This window comes from Eptatretus burgeri, chromosome 10 (genome assembly GCF_056783735.1).
Source record: "Eptatretus burgeri isolate ZD-2024b chromosome 10, Ebu_testis_v1, whole genome shotgun sequence".
In the NCBI taxonomy this organism is placed as follows: domain Eukaryota; kingdom Metazoa; phylum Chordata; class Myxini; order Myxiniformes; family Myxinidae; genus Eptatretus; species Eptatretus burgeri.
In genome coordinates, this window is record NC_140970.1 from 63,046,648 (window position 1) to 63,064,929 (window position 18,282).

Below are 18,282 nucleotides of genomic sequence, written 5' to 3' on the forward strand. Positions count from 1 at the left end.
ATTCCAATCTCACAGAGTGAACACAAGGTGTAAGGAATGAATGATGAATGAGTTCTACCCTGCTGTTCCTTCGTCTGCCATTACATTCCCTGCAGCAACTGCAATGAGCTTGAGTTTTGGAAACAACTCTCCCATAATAACCTCTAAAGTACTCCACCAGAGGATGTGTCTTTGAGCGTTGCTCAGCATGACCACTCCGAGGTGAAGGTCACATAATTAACTTTTTCCAGATTTAACTAAGACAACAGAACACATGCTTATATGTACTGTACTTCATTTACATTAATTATCACCTAACATTGCCTTGAATGTCAATTTGTAATTTTCCTTTCAAAAACGACAACAGCTGCGATTTAAAAAAAGAGTCATTTACACCGCCGTCTACCATATCACCATGGCTTACAAATATCGGTTTGGTCCATCTATTCATCCATCCATCCATCCCTTTCATCTATTTATACAACCACCTCTTCGCTCAATCCCTTCCCTCCATCCCATCCATCTTTCCCTCCATCCATCTATCCCTTCCATGCATCCTTCCTTCCATCGAACTGTTGATAAAGAATGGTAGGCTTGGCACTGCAAGACACTGCGGTGCGCAACACAGGGAGGTGGGGCCAGAACTTAGTATGTCAGTCGATGTATTTTTGATTGTGTTGTGAACGAACATCCAAACAGCTTGTAGAGCGCTCGCCAAGTGGCTTAAGCACTCAAGCAAGCACTTAAACAAAACTATTGATAAGGAATGACAGGCTTGGCACGTGATTAGCGGTCACTGATCAGTCATATTAAACACCACCCGGCGTGTCAAACAATGTATGAATTGGACAAATGAACATTAAGGCCAATTCCGCAGTTTAAATTTTGAAATTCGGTTCAGGTTCAGAGATTCTCGAGCTTATTGCATGTGTGGAAATGAAATAATAGCACGAACACTCAGAGATGCTCGGAGTTTCAAACAATGTCTGAATTGGACAAATGAACACTTTCTTAGCAGTCAGAACTGCTGTTAAGATCAATTCCACAATTTAAAATTTGAAATTATGCTCAGGTTAAGAGACTCCAGAGCTTATCACATCTGCCAAAACAAAATAAAAGCATGAGTGCTGGTGTCTCCGGACATTTGTTTGTAAGCATTGTGATGTATCCAGCGATTCGTCCGATGATCCTCATGATGATGAGGCATTCAATAATATGAGTGAGGAAAGTGAAATAAAAAATTGAGCGCTTTATTGTTAAGAAACCTTTGCTGCCTGTTCCAAGTCAAGGCTTCGTTGAGCAGGCCAAACAAAATGGCGAATTAAGACCCCAGCAAGCTGACAGAGGGCTAACTCAGGGGCTGACCAAGGATGATGCCTTGATGAAGGATAATGAAATAAGGCCGTTAATTATCTTCAAAAGGGGTGTTTAAATCATCCCAAACACCGCATTTTCATTCATGTACTCCTTTGGAGTACCCTTCGTAAGCCTGCAAAGTTTCAGGCCGTTAGGTTTCATGGTTTTGGAGATATGGAGGAGACACACTGACCAAACTGACACACACACACACACACACACACACACACACACACACACAAACTCACACACACACACTCTTATTATTACTATTATTATAGATTACTGGATTATAATATTCTCGTGAAACAATTAACTTTCACCTCCAGCACAATTCTGTTGTACTATTCCGTAACACCATGCACAGACTAATTATGCCAATTAACGACACAAAACCAATTATTCTCTTCGTGATGCTGTGGCAGTACTATATACACATCGTTAAAAGTAAATAATGATGGATGTTTTCATTCACAATCTGGCAAGATTCCATCATCTCACAATTCTTCAGTAAAAAAACAGCTGTCAGTTAAAAGCGAGATGCTATGGTAAATTTAAGTACCCGTAAATGCCTGTAAATGAATGATTAAAATTGACGGTTACATGTTATAAAGTTCGTTTAGCATGGATCGGTAAATTGTAATATAAACAACTTCATGTAATGAGATAATTTTGACTGTAGATGGCAGTATTGTACTGTAAATTGCCTGGTGAGATTTGTGAAGGTGCTGGAACGTTCTCAAATGAAACTTCCAGTATCGACGAGAAGCACATTTGCTGGAAGGCACGGGATTGTTCTGTGATACTACATAAACCGCGTATGCGAGAGGGAGATGTAGAGAGACGGGTGACATGTGATGAGCCATGAGTTTTGATCGTCCCCGTGCTCCATTTAACTCTGATGAGTGAACGAGGGATTAATGTCCAGAGAGCTTGTTAATGCATGGAGCCTATCTCAATCAGGTTGTTTAAAACTCATTAAGATTATGTCTTGGGAAAAAATTCCTTTGAGCTCTTGAAATCAACCTGGACGGGCCATCGTACGAGAGAGAACACTGCGCCGGGAATTGAAGGATCGACAGCCTCGGAGGACGAGGTGAACACACATGAGTTGTGCCGGCAGGACTGGGACACTGTGCAGTGGAAATAACTCAATGTGGGAATCGGAGTTGGACATTGTATGTGATGGTGAACTTCCTCATTTGACTTTGTGTCTGTTTATTTGAAATACAAGTTTCATAAACAGTACACTGTTGATGTGGTCATTGTAAAGCCACTCAGAAGTCACAGACACCAACTGACAAAGATCCATTTGAGTGGTAGCTGATCTGTACGTTCGTTCAGACTCGTGAAGCTCAAAGCTTGGATTGCAGTCGTTAGAGAATGCACTGAGTCCGGCACCACGAACAACATACGTACACCAAAGGGAAGGAAACCCCCCGGAGGTATGCGTATACTTCACCCCTGACATCAGCATATAATAAGGTAAATGATATAAGAAAAACATCCAAGGTCATTGGTAATGGAAAAAATATATATAACTGGAACCCCTCAGACAAAGACCTTTTTAATGATATGGGTTTTATGGTCCCTGGTCAATATGGGTTTTATTCTCCAAATGAATTAATTATCAATTGTGAAATCAACTTCATAATTATTTTTAAGCCTAATAGTTGATTTTGAAGCATGCTTTTAAATATTTATGATATTGTTACGGGCCTGTCAGTGAAAACCTGGTAGGGAGTGGCAGCGCCCACATCTCGCATTATCCTTCTGGTGATTTAGTTATCCCTGATGGGGAACCGTGCTCTCAACACCCCCACCTTTATCTATTAATCACATATGGATGAGTGGAACCGTAAGTGGGACGTCGGCTCAGCTAGAATCGCGAATCAATGGGGTACAACCTCCGGTCTACTTATGACATGCTATATCTCACCAATGGAGGAAACAGACACCGAGCAGGTTTGGAAATATCAAGTCTGATATTGAAGGACACGTAGTTACAGGAGATTGCAGTGTCATATTAGAAAAAGTCTTAGCCCCTAGCACTCAAAAGAACCCCTTATATAGTCAACCTTATCGCTTGCAAGGCAAGACATAGACGCCTCATAGATCCGGTGAAATTAAAGAGAGAAAGTGGACATAACGAAGAACAAGATGAGAAAGAGGAAGAAGAAGAAGTCAGAGTGTGTTGGTGATCCTTTTCTCACCCATATGTGGACTGGCTAGCCCATGTGGGTCTCAATGAGTTGTAGATGTAGGTGAGTGAGAGATGCAGGTGGGAGGTGCGCTGTCAAACTGATGCTCCACAACAGTGTGAGTCAATGAGGTATATGTGCGAGAAGATGCAAGGGTTTATGGTGTGTGTGTGTGTGTGTGTGTGTGTGTGTGTGTGTGTGTGTGTGTGTGTGTGTGTGTGTGTGTGTGTGTGTGTGTGTGTGTGTGTGTGTGTGTGTGTGTGTGTGTGTGTGTGTGTGTGTGTGTGTGTGTAAAGGCATTTGAGGGAGTCAGTTCTCCCATGGCTTGGTCAGCACCCATCCTACTTGGCGCTTTGCTTGGTGCCTTTGCGTTTCGCTCAGAGCACTTTGCTTTCTGCTTGGTGCCTTCTTGTTCCGTCTGGTTTTATGGAAGCCCGGTTAACCCGGCCAGGTCTCCCTCCCTCAGGGCGCAAACTCCCTCAGCTTCTGGACTAGGAACTCAGCCTGCAGTGCCGTTCCACTCTGCACCACATTTGGACTGCTCTCTTCTCCTAGACTATACTGTGCTCGAACTGTACATTAACTCTTTATGCACACTACTTCATCAGGGAGTGTTTATTGTCCCTGGACTGTGTCTTCAATCTGTCTGCTTTTGGCAACCAACACTGATTGGCTGTGGTGCACTGTGATCCAGTTGCTGAGATTCGTCTCTGGAGCATGGGAGTGTGGCGCTTTGGGAACGCATCGCTTGATCCGCGATGACTGGAATGCCAGAACGGTGAAGAATACAACAATTGCAACACTGGAATGGTGATTATTTGGTCAAATACTGGTAAGGTGAAGTGGTTTGAGAATGTGGTTTAGAAATGAAGCATCAGAAAGGAGTTTCAAGTGCAGGTGTCAGAAAATGGATAATTTGAGGATGGGTGTTTCGGAATGAATGTTTGGGAATGAGGTTTGAATGCTGCGGAGTTGGAAAATGAGAGTTTAGGAATGAGGTTTAAATACGGAGTTGGAGAATGAAGGTTTGAGAATGAGGAAGAGAACAATGGAGAAGGTTCTAAGTATAATCAAAACACATTTCCCTGTCTCATTATCAGGGGATGGGGACCAAACTAAACAAAATCACGATGGAAATATCTAAACTCCAGGTTATTGTATGTATTAAATACAACTCCCTGTGGTCTTTCCACAACTGCAACAATATTTTTCGTTTATCACCTTGTTCTTTCATAAGGCGAGTAATTTCAGAATACACAGTGTCTGAGAAATTTCGTACTGTATACTCCGCGTGGGATTGTTTAGTTTTGTATTCACTCAAGGGATTATAACTAAACTTATCATTTTCCTGTGTGATATTAAAAAAGGGTATTATACATTTCCATAGACAATAATGATGCTTAATATTATTTTGTGGGGTCAAGTTATAGTGGGTATGTAAATAAAACTTTCACATCTCCTGGTGATATTAAAGCTAGGAATTGTGTTTCTCATTTGTTAAATAGAAAAGCTTGAATATAATTATTATCTTGGTGGTCTTTTGGGCTCTTAGTGGTGTTTGAACTTATTAAGGGTCTTATTGTACCTGGTGTTGGCTTAATGGTTAGGGTGGTGGGCTTGTGATCCTTGGATCCTGAGTTCAAATCTCACTTGGCTGTTGAACTAATATCAGGTGTGGTTGACTCTGCCTGTCATCCCTCCGAGGTTGGCAAAATGAGTGCCAGCTTGCTGGGGTCCTGTGTTGGAGTGGCGACCCGTCCAGGATTGTGCCCAAGAGCCAAGGAGACTGCTTCGGCAGCACCAATGCTCTGCACAGAGTATGGTCCCGATGGATGGATGATCTTATTGGATTTAGGGGGTTTCAAGGGACTTCTGGGGGGGGTTCAGGGATTCTGGGAGGGGGGGGTCTAAGGGGTCGAGAGGTATAGAGGGGGGGGTGGAGGAAGCAAAGATGAGACAGAGTTGGGAGGGTGAACCATAGGCTTTTTGTTGAAGAGTTGTCAGAATTGCATGTGTGAATTTACAGTAAAAATGTTAGTGTGTGTGTGTGTGTGTGTGTGTGTGTGTGTGTGTGTGTGTGTGTGTGTGTGTGTGTGTGTGTGTGTGTGTGTGTGTGTGTGTGTTTGTGTATGTGTGTGTGAGTGACTGTAGGGGGTGATGTGTAATCACCCTATGGGTAATGTGCTCGTACATCTTAAAATCACAGAAAAACACAGGGCTGTCCTGATCTCCACCAAATTTTGCATATATGTTGGTACCACCCAGGGTCAGGTCTAATGTACAAGATCTCCCCCCCACCCCCCACCACATAGGAGGGGCGATTACGATTTTTGCCTGATTTCCATCAAATTTTGCATACTTGTTGGTGGTACCCTGTGTCAGGTTCTGGGCACAAAAAACGGACGACTTGTCAATGCTCCTGAAGGGAGCAGGTTTTTCTAATGTATGAGAAATGGAATCCCTGGAGTCTTGGCTACATCAGTACCCACATATACCATAGCTCCATGATAGTATGATAATCTATCTATAATTCCAGCAATGTGTGTGTGTGTGTGTGTGTGTGTGTGTGTGTGTGTGTGTGTGTGTGTGTGTGTGTGTGTGTGTGTGTGTGTGTGTGTGTGTGTGTCTGTCTGTATGCGACCGCAGTTTCTCGTCGACCGCCAGTCCGATCGGATTAAAACTTGCCAGGAATATTGCAGGGGCCCCGCGGATGTGCCTTTTCGAGGTTTGATATCAATCGGACGAGCGGTTCCCAAGTTAGGGCCATTTATCTGTCGACCAATGACAAAACATGGTGCTATGACATCACAAATGACGTCAGAATTAATGTTTGTTTATTTATTTATTTATTTATTATTTCCATTTATCTGTCAACCAATGACAAGACACGGTGCTATGACATCACGAATGACATCACAATTAATGTTTATTTATTTATTTATTTATTTCATGCACGATTGATTTTTCGATTTTTTCATGCACTTTTCATGCACGATTGACGTCACAATCGACGCTGGGGACCTTTGTATGTGCCTTTTCAAAGTTTGATATTAATCGGACAAGCGGTTCCGAAGTTACGGCCATTTATCTGTCAGCCAATGACAAGACACGGCGCTATGACATCACGAATGACATCACAATCGACGCTGGGGACCTTAGTATGTGCCTTTTCAAGGTTTGACATTAATCGGACAAGCGGTTCCCAAGTTACGGCCATTTATCTGTCAACCAATGACAAGACACGGTGCTATGACATCACCAAATAGATAAAGGGGATTTTCAAAGAGAGTCAGAGATCATAAATGAAGATCAGAAACAGGACTGGGCGCAGAACACTGCTTTGGGGCACTGCAGCCTTGACAGGATGAGGAGATGAATGGATTCCATTGAGAGCCACATGTTGGCTTTGATAGTAGAGGAAGTCAGGAAAATTGGCCTTGGATGCTATAGGCAGATAGTTTGGAGAGTAAGGCAGGATGCCAGACTGTATCAAAAGCATAAGATATGTCCAGAGAGATGGCCCTGGTCTTATGTCTGACAAAGAGAGCTTCCATCCATTGTTGGGTGAGTAGAAGCAACATGTCCAAGGTGGAGTGACCTTGTCTGAATCCAAATTGGTGATCTGCGATGAGGCTGTGAGAGAAAAGGAAGGATTTCATATCAATTGCAATGATGGATCCTTCGGCCTTGCTGATGATTGGAAGTTAACAGATAGGTCTGTGGTTAAGGAGATCAGATTTTACACCTTTTTATGTAATGCAGTGATGTTGGCTGATTTCCAAGAAGATGGATGATGACCTAGGGAAAATGATAGAAAATGATAGAACACAAGAACATTGGGCAGAGAGAATGTGCAAAAGCGGCAGAGCAGGTTTTTAGGACACATGAGCTGATTATTGCTTCGTTGCAGAGTTCCGATCCAGTTGCAGAGTCAGAGTCGAGGGTTGACAGAAACTTCTCCACATTCTCAGGTGCAAAAGAGACAGAGTCCAGGAGCAGTCGTATGGCTAGGTGGAGTGGGTACAGAGAGCAAGGGGTTGGGGAAACAAAATTTGAAAGCCAACACAGAATTGTGACATTCTGCCTTCTCACTCGCGGAGTCGGCTGTGGTTACATTTGAAGTGTGGAAAGGGGTGGAAGGAGCGTATACACCAGAGCAGACTTATCAAGGCACCACCAAGTTTTAGAGGAGGGAGATAAGTTTGAAAGTTCAATCTTGAAGTTGGACAGATGGTGTTTTCTGGCTCTCCTGAGAGTGGACACACAATTGTTGCGAGCTTTTTGAAATGCATCGAGATTTCCTTCGGTGAATGGGAATTTAGTGAGGTCAACAATGTACATCAATTCCTCGCTTAACATCGTCCTGGTTAATGTTGTTTCGTTATGAAGACGCTGATCTATGAAAGAATATACTCGTTTAAAGTCATTTTACGTTCCGTTATAACGCCGTGTACAGTAGATAACTACCGCAAGCTCATCTGCATCAATATGCCTTAAAACCTCTAATTTAGTACCAAACTAATGGTTTTCCTCATTTAACTAAAGCTACAGTTGTAACCGAAATATTAATTGTGTTACGGTGTTTCACTAGAGGGTTACAGACCAGTATAACATTTAATTGTTCTGTGGGTGAAAGTTAATTGTAATGTGGTGAAGGTTCAGTCAATTGTACAAGATAAAATAATTGTTTTGGCTGTCGAAACTACAGTTGCGTCACAATGAACCTTTCCAAGGCTGAATTTGCCTCAACAAGGACAGCAAACCAATGGCATCTCAGCAATGGCAACAAAACAAGATAAGAGACACCGAGAGCAGCTGCATTGGCCATGACAACGATAAACAACTCTTAATGTAAGAGGCACCAACAGTTTGCGTTATGAGACAGGAGAGAGGAAGTATGTAGATGGAAAAGGAACAGCTGCTGATCACTGAATTTCATGAAATAAATTCATTACAAAACCGACTCAAACAGTAAAGGAGGAATCGTAAGTCTACTGTGTGCTGAGCCTCGGATGCTTCAGCAACCCCATTCCCCCGACTCCAACGAACCAACTTCACCTCGATGTATGTTGGTCGCTCCAATCTACTGATCGGTCCACTCATCGAATCTACTGCCCTGCTGTTGTCTCGGAGATGACTGCAAGGCAGGCATCTCCTCGCTTACTGCATCGAGAGGGCTGCCTGCCTATTCCTTCACTCTCTTCTCATCTGCTTCCAGTATACATTGTCCTTCACATTGTGGAGCTCCTGAACTCAACCTCTCTCTGAAGCAGCATGACCTTTGGACTCAGGTTCTTCTCTATACTCTGGTGTTACAAGGCTTTCACCCTCTGAGGACTTTTGTGATGTGATTGGCCTGTCAGATTCATCCTGTGCGCACCCACTGGACAAGATCCTTTTGAATGTCTTCACATCCAACCCTTCACTCTTTTATAACCTGCTGGGGTTTATTTTACAAACTGGTTACCTGAGATAAGTTGCCACCTCGAGAGTCGTGAGTTTACTCATAGCTGCAGTGATATCTGGGACGTTTGTATTTTATTAATTTGGGGATTCTTCAGAAAGTCATTTCATGTTGCTTTTAAGTCGTATTATTGGTTTTAAGGTGGACAGTGGGGATTACTAAATATTAATTATACAATTATCCCTTTGTCTCTTGTCATGTGCTCTTTTCTCCCATAAAACAACACACAGGGCACATTGTGTCATTATTTATTTTCAACCATGACATCCTCTGGGTGACTGATGCACTCGCTTCTTAAGGTGGACACATAACATAGTGTAAACCATACCGTAAATACCGTTGTATAAGCCTTTCCATAAATTCTGGTGTTTAAACCCATCCAGAGTACATACAGCATAAGCATTATATACACCGACCGAGCTGTTATATATATATATATATATATATATATATATATATATATATATATATATATATATATATATATATATATATATATATATATATATTTTGTTTAGAACTGGCGATTGTATTTTTAATAGGTCCAGTGAGTGTGTAGGTGATGTGTTTGGTGTATGACCTACATCATATTTGTTTGGGACATATCAGCAACAAGTCAACATTACACAGACATCACGTGCTGCATTGCCAATTTTAATTAGATACACTTACACCCATTCAGGAACCTAATAAAACTGACCAGTCACATGTCTGTCTGTTCTTCTCAGCAATTTTCAACCCCAGAAAAATATTTAGAATATTTTTTCTTAAAAAACTTTTGGGGGGAGGGGTAGCAAATTTTCAAAAACTCTGATAAGAAAGATTAATTCGAAAAAAAAGTCATCATGAAATAGAAGTTGCACCTGGGAAATCATTGATTTAGTGTGGGTGGAGGTATTCAGGTGTTGAAAATAATGAATACTGATTTTGCATACATGCTGGAATTACCCAGGTTCAGGTCAGGGTCACAATACCCCTGTGAGAGGGAGGGATAGACGACACAATTTTCGCCTGTATACATAGTGGCACAGTGCAAGTGGTTTACTGATCCCTGCTGGAGACAGGGGTGATTACGAGCCACCGAAGAGAGTAAATTTGCCTCCCTTCCCCAATACCCCCCACCCAACCTCTCCAGACTACTCCCGGAGGGAGCGTAGGGTGTTTCTAGTATTCATAATTAAAGTGGTTGCACATGCTCCTGAGTGCAGAGACCAAAATAGAACCACACATGCTCAGCCTTGAATCTGTTTTTCATGTCAAATAATTTGTGACATTAAAAGAAACACAACATTGGTAGGATGATTTTAAAATATTAGTAAATAATAATAGTAACAGCAATAACAACAATTCTAATGAGCTCAGTACAGTAGAGGGTTTGGTTGTAAGAGCTGGATGTAGAAAAGAATAAAACAAACCGGTAGGCGGCCATGGGTAGTCGGCTACCCAATATAACCTGACGCGATGGGCCCGTTCGATGGGGAATGACCTGAGGATTAAGCACAAGAAAATTCATGATTCTAGCTTCAAGGGTTAATGCTGCAGATTGTTTTTTCGTTAAAATACCCCCACATTTAGAGGTTTTTCGGCCGTTGCTAGGCAACGGAGGGGTCCATAGCAACGGTTCTTTCTCACACATAACTAGGACATACCATGAACCTACCATACCAGTTTCATGTATATCTGACTCACAGTCTCTAAGATATAACTAACTTCGTTTTTTTATTGTTTTCGACCAGGGTTCATTCAAAGTCTATCTTCTCCGACAGTTTTCATAGGATCCGGCTGGAAATTTTTTGACAAAGAGGTTGATTATAGTGCGCATAAAAGCCTGGAAGACGATTTTTGATTTTCGAAAAAATAATTTTTTTATGATTTTTCAAAAATTTCAAAGTCCCGTTGCTAGGCAACGAAACTCAAACTCGCACACTCCCAGCCCATATGGCACCTGATCGCCAAGTTTTATCGAAATCGGTTTGCTGGTTTGTGCTGTGGAGCCTCGCGTTGCAGACACACACACACACACACACACACACACACACACACACACACACACACACACGGAAAACCCGACAATAAGGGTAGAAAAAAAAAATCTCAAAAATATTTTGTTGAGATTTTTTTTTCTACTCGATCGACTACCCAAAAGAATCCACAATTACACGAGCAACGATGACTACACGAGCACTAAAGACTACAAGAGCAACGATGACTACACGAGCACCGATGACTACACGAGCACCGATGACTACACGAGCACCAAAGACTACACGAGCAACGATGACTACATGAGCACCGATGACTACACGAGCACTGATGACTACAGGAGCACCGATGACTACATGAGCACCAAAGACTACACGAGCACCGATGACTACACGAGCGCCGATGACGACACGAGCACCAAAGACTACACGAGCAACGATGACGACACGAGCAACAATGACTACATGAGCACCGATGACTACAGGAGCACCGATGAATACACGAGCACCAAAGACTACATGAGCACCAAAGACTACACGAGCGCCGATGACTACATGAGCACCGATGACCACACGAGTGCCGATAACTACATCAGCACCAAAGACTACACGAGCACCGATGACTACAAGAGCACCAAAGACTACACGAGCACCGATGACTATACGAGCACCGATGACTACACGGGCACGAAAGACTACACGAGCACCGATGACTACACGAGTACCAATGACTACACGAGTACCAATGTTTACACGAGCACCAAAGACTACACGAGCACCAAAGACTACACGAGCACCAATGATTACACGAGTACCGATGACTACACGAGCACCAAAGACTACACGAGCACCAAAGACTACACAAGCACCAAAGACTATATGAGCACCGATGACTACACGAGCACCAAAGACTACACAAGCACCAAAGACTATATGAGCGCCGATGACTACACGAGTACCAATGACTGCACGAGCACCGATAACTACACGAGCGCCGATGGCTGATGCAACAGAGCGCATCACTGGAGGGGCACACTTGTACACGGGGGCGCACTTCGGCCGTAAATCGGGACGGGCACGAACAGGTGTCAGGTCGCACGCAACACACCATTCCACAAGCCACGTACTCGTTGCCTTTGTGACGCGTGTGCAGGAGACAACAGGTCACATCGACGCCGTGCACGTCTCTCAACGTTCACGAAATTGCAAACCGCACGGCCCGCACGTACAAACGAAGCACCAATCCCCGGGCACATCGACGCACATCAAATTAACCCAGAATTTCCTTCTAATAGTTTTTTTTTTTGCTTCGAAAAGACGTTTTCCTTCGTCGTTGCCATAGCAACGAAACACGTCAAGCACGGTCCGATATTAACAAACAGTCCACCTCGTTCTTGCCGTTCATCCACCGGTTATTCATTTTTATCCCACGAAGTCTCTCCACTGCGAGCGGCCGTGTGGTGTGGACGGACGTACCCACGAACATCACTCCCTCTTTTGTCTTCTCCGCCGCGTCCGCGACGCTCTGCTTGGTCTTCTCAGCGGCCGCGGCCACCCCGTCCTTCGCCATGCTCAGACCCTTCTTCAGTACATCCATCGCTCCTTGATACTGATCTTCTCCGTCTCTGTCCCTCCCTCTGTCCCCTGTCTGGCTGTCTTTCTCTCTCGTGGGCGGGAGAATGAGATGAACGGGTGAAACCGTAAAGGGAGAGGAGGAGGAGGAGGTGGGACCTGGTTTTACCCACTCACTGGTCTTGGTCTCATCGTTTCCACTGGATGATCACGTCAAACGTTTCACGTTGAAATGGTCACAATTTACATGTATAATTACATTTATTTCATACACCTCATTATACGCCTTCGGCCGATGGTTGCTGTTTCATACGTCGCCTTTGGCTGCTGGTTGCATCATTTTATTCTTTCTTTCTGTAAGCACTGCTGTGCTGCTGATGCAGTGCCCCTGTTAGCAATAAGCCGGTACTCATTTTGCCGTCCTCATAAGGATGGCAGACTGAATCAACCCACCTGGTGTTATTTCAACGGCTCAGCAGGAGCTCAAACTCAAGACCCTAAGATCTTAAGCCAGCCACTTTAACCGTTAAACCAACACCATGCTTACCCTCAGCCTATCCCCTCATATTTAGAGAGCTCGTCCTCTTTACTTGTTGATAGAGTGGAAAAAAATTCCAGGGATTGCCGAAAAAAAACAAAATCAAGGAGTCTGGGAATGTCGAAGCTGAATTTATTTTATTTTGGCACAACAGCACGTGTCGAAGTGTCCCTGGTGTGAAATCATGTTAACTAACATGTCATACCACATGATGTATGTCATATCACAGTTTGAAGACTGGTGTTGGCTGAACAGGTGAGGTGGCTGGCTTGGGATCTTAGGGTCCTGAGCGAGAGCCTCTTTTTTTACCGTTGAATTAACACCAGGTGGGTTGACTCAGCCTGTCATCCTTTCGAGATTGGCAAAAATGGGTTCCAGTGTGCTGGTAATAGAGGACACTGCATCTTTGGCACAGCTGTGCCCCCAGAAAATGATGCAACCAGCAGCCACAGGCTGCACACGACGGCTCTCACTGCGATGTCAGAGCACTTTTGAGCTTGAGATTAGATATTGTGATATTGTTACTTGCAAAATCGAAGGTTTTTCAAGTATATTGGTCAGTCGATTTTGTCATTCTGTCTGTTTGTCTGTCTTTATCGCCTATTGTCATTCTGTTGGGTCGCCGAAATAGGTGACCCTTTTTGTCAGTAATTGTCTGTTTATTTGGATGTTTGTTTGTTTGTCATCAGCATAATTGGTAGTAAACGTGGGCCGATTTTGACCAAACTCGGGTGGTAGGTACATCTTATGACCGGGTGCTTTCGAAATTGTGATGGTTACTAGGGACGCTTTGGTTCCCTAGCAACAGCCGAAAAACCTTCAAAATCGGTACCATTCACGCGAAATAAATTCCGAAAGCCATTATCACACGGAGGGTTATGAAATTTGGCATGCATCATCTACAGGTGATACTCTACCAAATATATTCCGGTTTTTCTGATATATGGAATAGTTTACCCGCAGCGCCCCCTACAAATGGGGTATGCCCGAAAATTGAAGGCCCCCCTAGCGACCAGGTGAGTGCAGCGATACGAATGAAACTGTGCAGGTTCATAGTACGCAATGTGTACTACAACTTTGCCTCGGGACATATTGACCGATATTGCTTAAGTCAGGGGTCAAAGGGCAAAAATCGATAATATGCGAGAGCTGGAGGTGCCTTCGTGCCAAATGCTACTCCTATTCGGGTTATGGTTGGATGGTCATGAAAATTCACACTCATCATCTGGAATGCATTGTGCACAAACGATCGAGCCGGATTTTCGATTTATATCTATATTCACCCACAGCACCCTCTCGAACTTTGGGGATCTCCGATATCAAACCGCATTTTCGGTACTTTTCATTCAAAATGATACCGAGTAGATGGAACTCGATGAGATTTGGTATGCATAATCTTAATGAGATTCTCTATCCACTATATGGCATCCATTTTTTTCTATATCTTATAGTTTCCAAATGGTGACCCTCTCAACTTGGGTGTCCGAAGGCCATTGAGCATTCCCGCTGAAAATTCAAAGTACACCAGCTCCATGACGGTTGAACCGAATGAATCTTTACATGCTTATAGACCGTAATGAGTACTACAACTTTGCTCATTTGCATAATGACCTATCTCGAGTAGGTCATGGGTCAAAGGTCATTAAGTGCATTTTTCGGGCGAAATTACCATTCAAGGCACCCTTGCTCCTACACGGGTTAACCGATACGAATGAAAGTTCATAGGTACAGAGTACTCAATGGGTACTACAACTTTGCTCCAGGACATATTGACCTATCTCGGCTAAGTCAGGGGTCAAAGGTCAAGAAGTGCATTGTTCGGGCAAAATGACCATTCAAAGCCCCCTTACTCATACACGGGTTAACCGATTTGATTGCAATTTCGTAAGTACATAGTACTAGATTAACTCAGATCAGGAGTCAAAGGTCATTGGATGCTCAGCGACCCATGGCCGCCTACCGGCTTGTCTGTTTGTCTGTCTGCTGATCGCCTACGGGTCACAATTTTAAACCGATCTTCACGAAACTTCACCAGATGGTAGAGTTTGTCATAAGGAAGAAGCCTAATGTTTTGAGGTATAAAGGTCAACACCTTTCGGTGAGGTTTCTAAAATCCTCAATATTTATCTGATTGACTTGAAGTTTGTCGTGGATTTCAGATCAATGAATTCAATCAGCCAATTATTTTTGAATTCAACATTGACCAAAAGGTCAACATAGGCCCAAGGTCAACAACTAAGGTGTTATGTCTAAAATCCTCAATTTTCATCAGATTGACTTGAAAGTTGAACAGGATTTGCATGTTGCAAAACTGAATTTGGAAACCAACTATTTCTGAGGTCAAGAAGGTCAACTCAAGGTCAAACTTCTAAAATCATCAATGTTTATCTGAAAAATCATCAATTTTCATCCAATTGACTTGATAATTAAACAGTATTTGCATAGTGCTTAACTGAATAGAGAAACCAACTATTTTTGAGATGTAAAAGTCAAAGGTCAACTCAAGGGCAAACTTCTAAAATCATCAATTTCAATCTGAAAAACAATCAATTTACACCCGATTAACTTGGAAATTGAGCAGCTATTGCATAGTCCATCACTGAAGTGGGAAAACAACTATTTTTGAGGTCAAAATGTCAAAAGTCAACTCAAGGTCAAACTTCTAAAATCATCAAATTTCAACTGAAAAATCGTCAATGTACATCCTATTAACTTGACGGTTGAACAGGATTTGCATAGTCCAAAAATGAATTGGGAAAGCAACTATTTTTGAGGTCATAAGGTTAAAGGTCAAACTTCGAAAATCATCAATTTCAATCTAAAATACAAGCTCAAATGAGCTAAGATCCTCATCCTCTTCATGATGACGTCATAAAAACGAATATGACGTCATTGTGATGTATCAGGTTTGCGATAAATTATCTGTGCTTATGCCCGGCTTGATTCCCGCAAACAAAATTCAAACAGCTTGCCTAGTTTCGAAGATAATGGTTTCGGCGATTTCCATTAGCGGCGATATTACGACGTCAACTTTTTTTCTCGGAAGAATTTCCAAAATCGGAGATGGTTACTGCCTGCGCGTGGGCTTTCTGCATATACATGGCTAGTTTCACGAAGATCTGATGAAAACTCTGGGTTGTGAAACAAAAAATGTCAAAAAATAGGAATGACGTCATAAAAAAAATGATATGACGTCATAGTGATGTATCATATGTGTGGTAATTCATCTCTGCTAATGCCCTGTTCGATTCCCGCAAACAGAATTCAAAAAGCTTGCCGAGTTTCGGAGATAATTTTTAGGCGATTTCTATTAGCAGAGATAGGACATAGCACCGTGTCCTATCAACATGAGATGATATTTTGACATCATAACATTTTTTCTTGGAGGAATTTTCAAAATCTGAGATGGTTACTGCCTGTGCAGGGTATTTTTACATATATATGCCAAGTTTCAGGAAGTTTCAATGAAAACTGTGGGCTGTGAAACAAAAAAGTCAACAAGAAGAAGATGAAGAACAACAACACGAGTTAGACTTAGAGATCCTCCACGAGGATCTAAAAAGTCCACAAGAAGAAGAACAACAACAACGTGAGAAAGACAGAGATCCTCCACGAGGATATAATAATCAATTTTCATCCGATTGACCTGAGCTTTGATCAAGACTGTCAATTTTAATCTAAATGAATTGGACAATTTGATGTATCCATGGCAACCTTTGGAGAGGTGAAGTGGATGCATTGAAATGGACCTCAGTCTCGGAAGCATAAGCCCTGTATTGAGGTGGATCTCCGTCTCGGCACCATGAGCCCTTCATTGATATGGATCTTGGTCTCGGCACCATGAGCCCTTCATTGATATGGATCTCCATCACGGAAGCACGAGCCCTGCATTGAGATGGATCTCAGTCGCTGCACCATGAGGCCTGCATTGAAATGGATGTTGGTTATGTCAACATGACCCCTGCATTGAAATGGATTTCGGTCTCGGCACCATGCGTACTGCGTTGAGATTGATCTTGGTTTCGTCACCATGAGGTCTGCATTGAAATGGATCTCGGTCTCGGCACCATGAGGCCTGCATTGAAATGGATGTTGGTTATGTCAACATGACCCCTGCATTGAAATGGATTTCGGTCTCGGCACCATGCGTACTGCGTTGAGATTGATCTTGGTTTCGTCACCATGAGGTCTGCATTGAAATGGATCTCGGTCTCGGCACCATGAGGCCTGCATTGAAATGGATGCTGGTCATGTCAACATGACCCCTGCTTCAAAATGGATTTCGGTCTCAGCACCATGCGTACTGCGTTGAGATTGATCTTGGTTTCGTCACCATGAGGTCTGCATTGCGATTTATTGTGGTCTCGGCACACACAATCAGTTATCAGCCCTGCATCGAGATGGATTTCAGTCTCAGCACCATGACCACTGCATTGAAATTGATCACGGTTTCGGTACAATGAGTCCTGGATTGAAATTCATCTCGATCTCGGCAACATGAACCCTGCATTGAGATCGATCTTGGTCTCGATACCATGAGCCCTTCATTGAGATCGATCTAGGCCTCGGCACCATGAGCATTGAAATGGATTTCGGTCTCGGCACCATGAGTGCTACGTTGAGATGGATCTCGGTCTCATCTCAGCACCATGATCCCTGCATTGAGATCGATCTCGATCTTGGCACCATGAGCCATGCATTGGGATGCATCTCGGTCTCGGCACCATGAGCCCTGCATTAAGATCGATCTTGGTCTCGGCACCATGAGCCCTGCATTAAGATCGATCTTGGTCTCGGCACCATGAGTGCTACGTTGAGATGGATCTCGGTCTCATCTCAGCACCATGAGCCCTGCATTGAGATCGATCTCGATCTCGGCACCATGAGCCATGCATTGGGATGCATCTCGGTCTCGGCACCATGAGCCCTGCATTAAGATCGATCTCGGTCTCAGCACCATGAACCCCGCATTAAGATCGATCTCGGTCTCGGCCCCATGAGCCCTGCATTGAGATCGATCTTAGACTCGGCACACACAATCAGCCCTGCATTGAGAGGGATTTCATTCTCGGCACCATTAGCTCGGCAGTGAGATGGATCTCGGTCTCGGTACCATGACCGCTGCATTGAGATGGATCTCGGTCTTGGCACCAAGACCGCTGCATTGAGATGGATCTCGGTCTCGGCACC

General features: G+C 43.4%; 1 protein-coding gene across 1 annotated transcript in view; it reads right to left on the bottom strand.

The window, feature by feature from the left end:
* Positions 1-12,720, bottom strand: part of LOC147018711 (alpha-synuclein-like) — a 68,395-nt gene extending 55,675 nt beyond the window's left edge. Inside the window, exon 1 of the mRNA XM_085898670.1 lies at positions 12,459-12,720. Within this exon, the coding sequence (XP_085754796.1) occupies positions 12,459-12,579 (121 nt within the window). The 5' untranslated portion in view covers positions 12,580-12,720. The remainder of the gene's footprint in view (positions 1-12,458) is intronic.
* Positions 12,721-18,282: the final 5,562 nt, after the last annotated feature.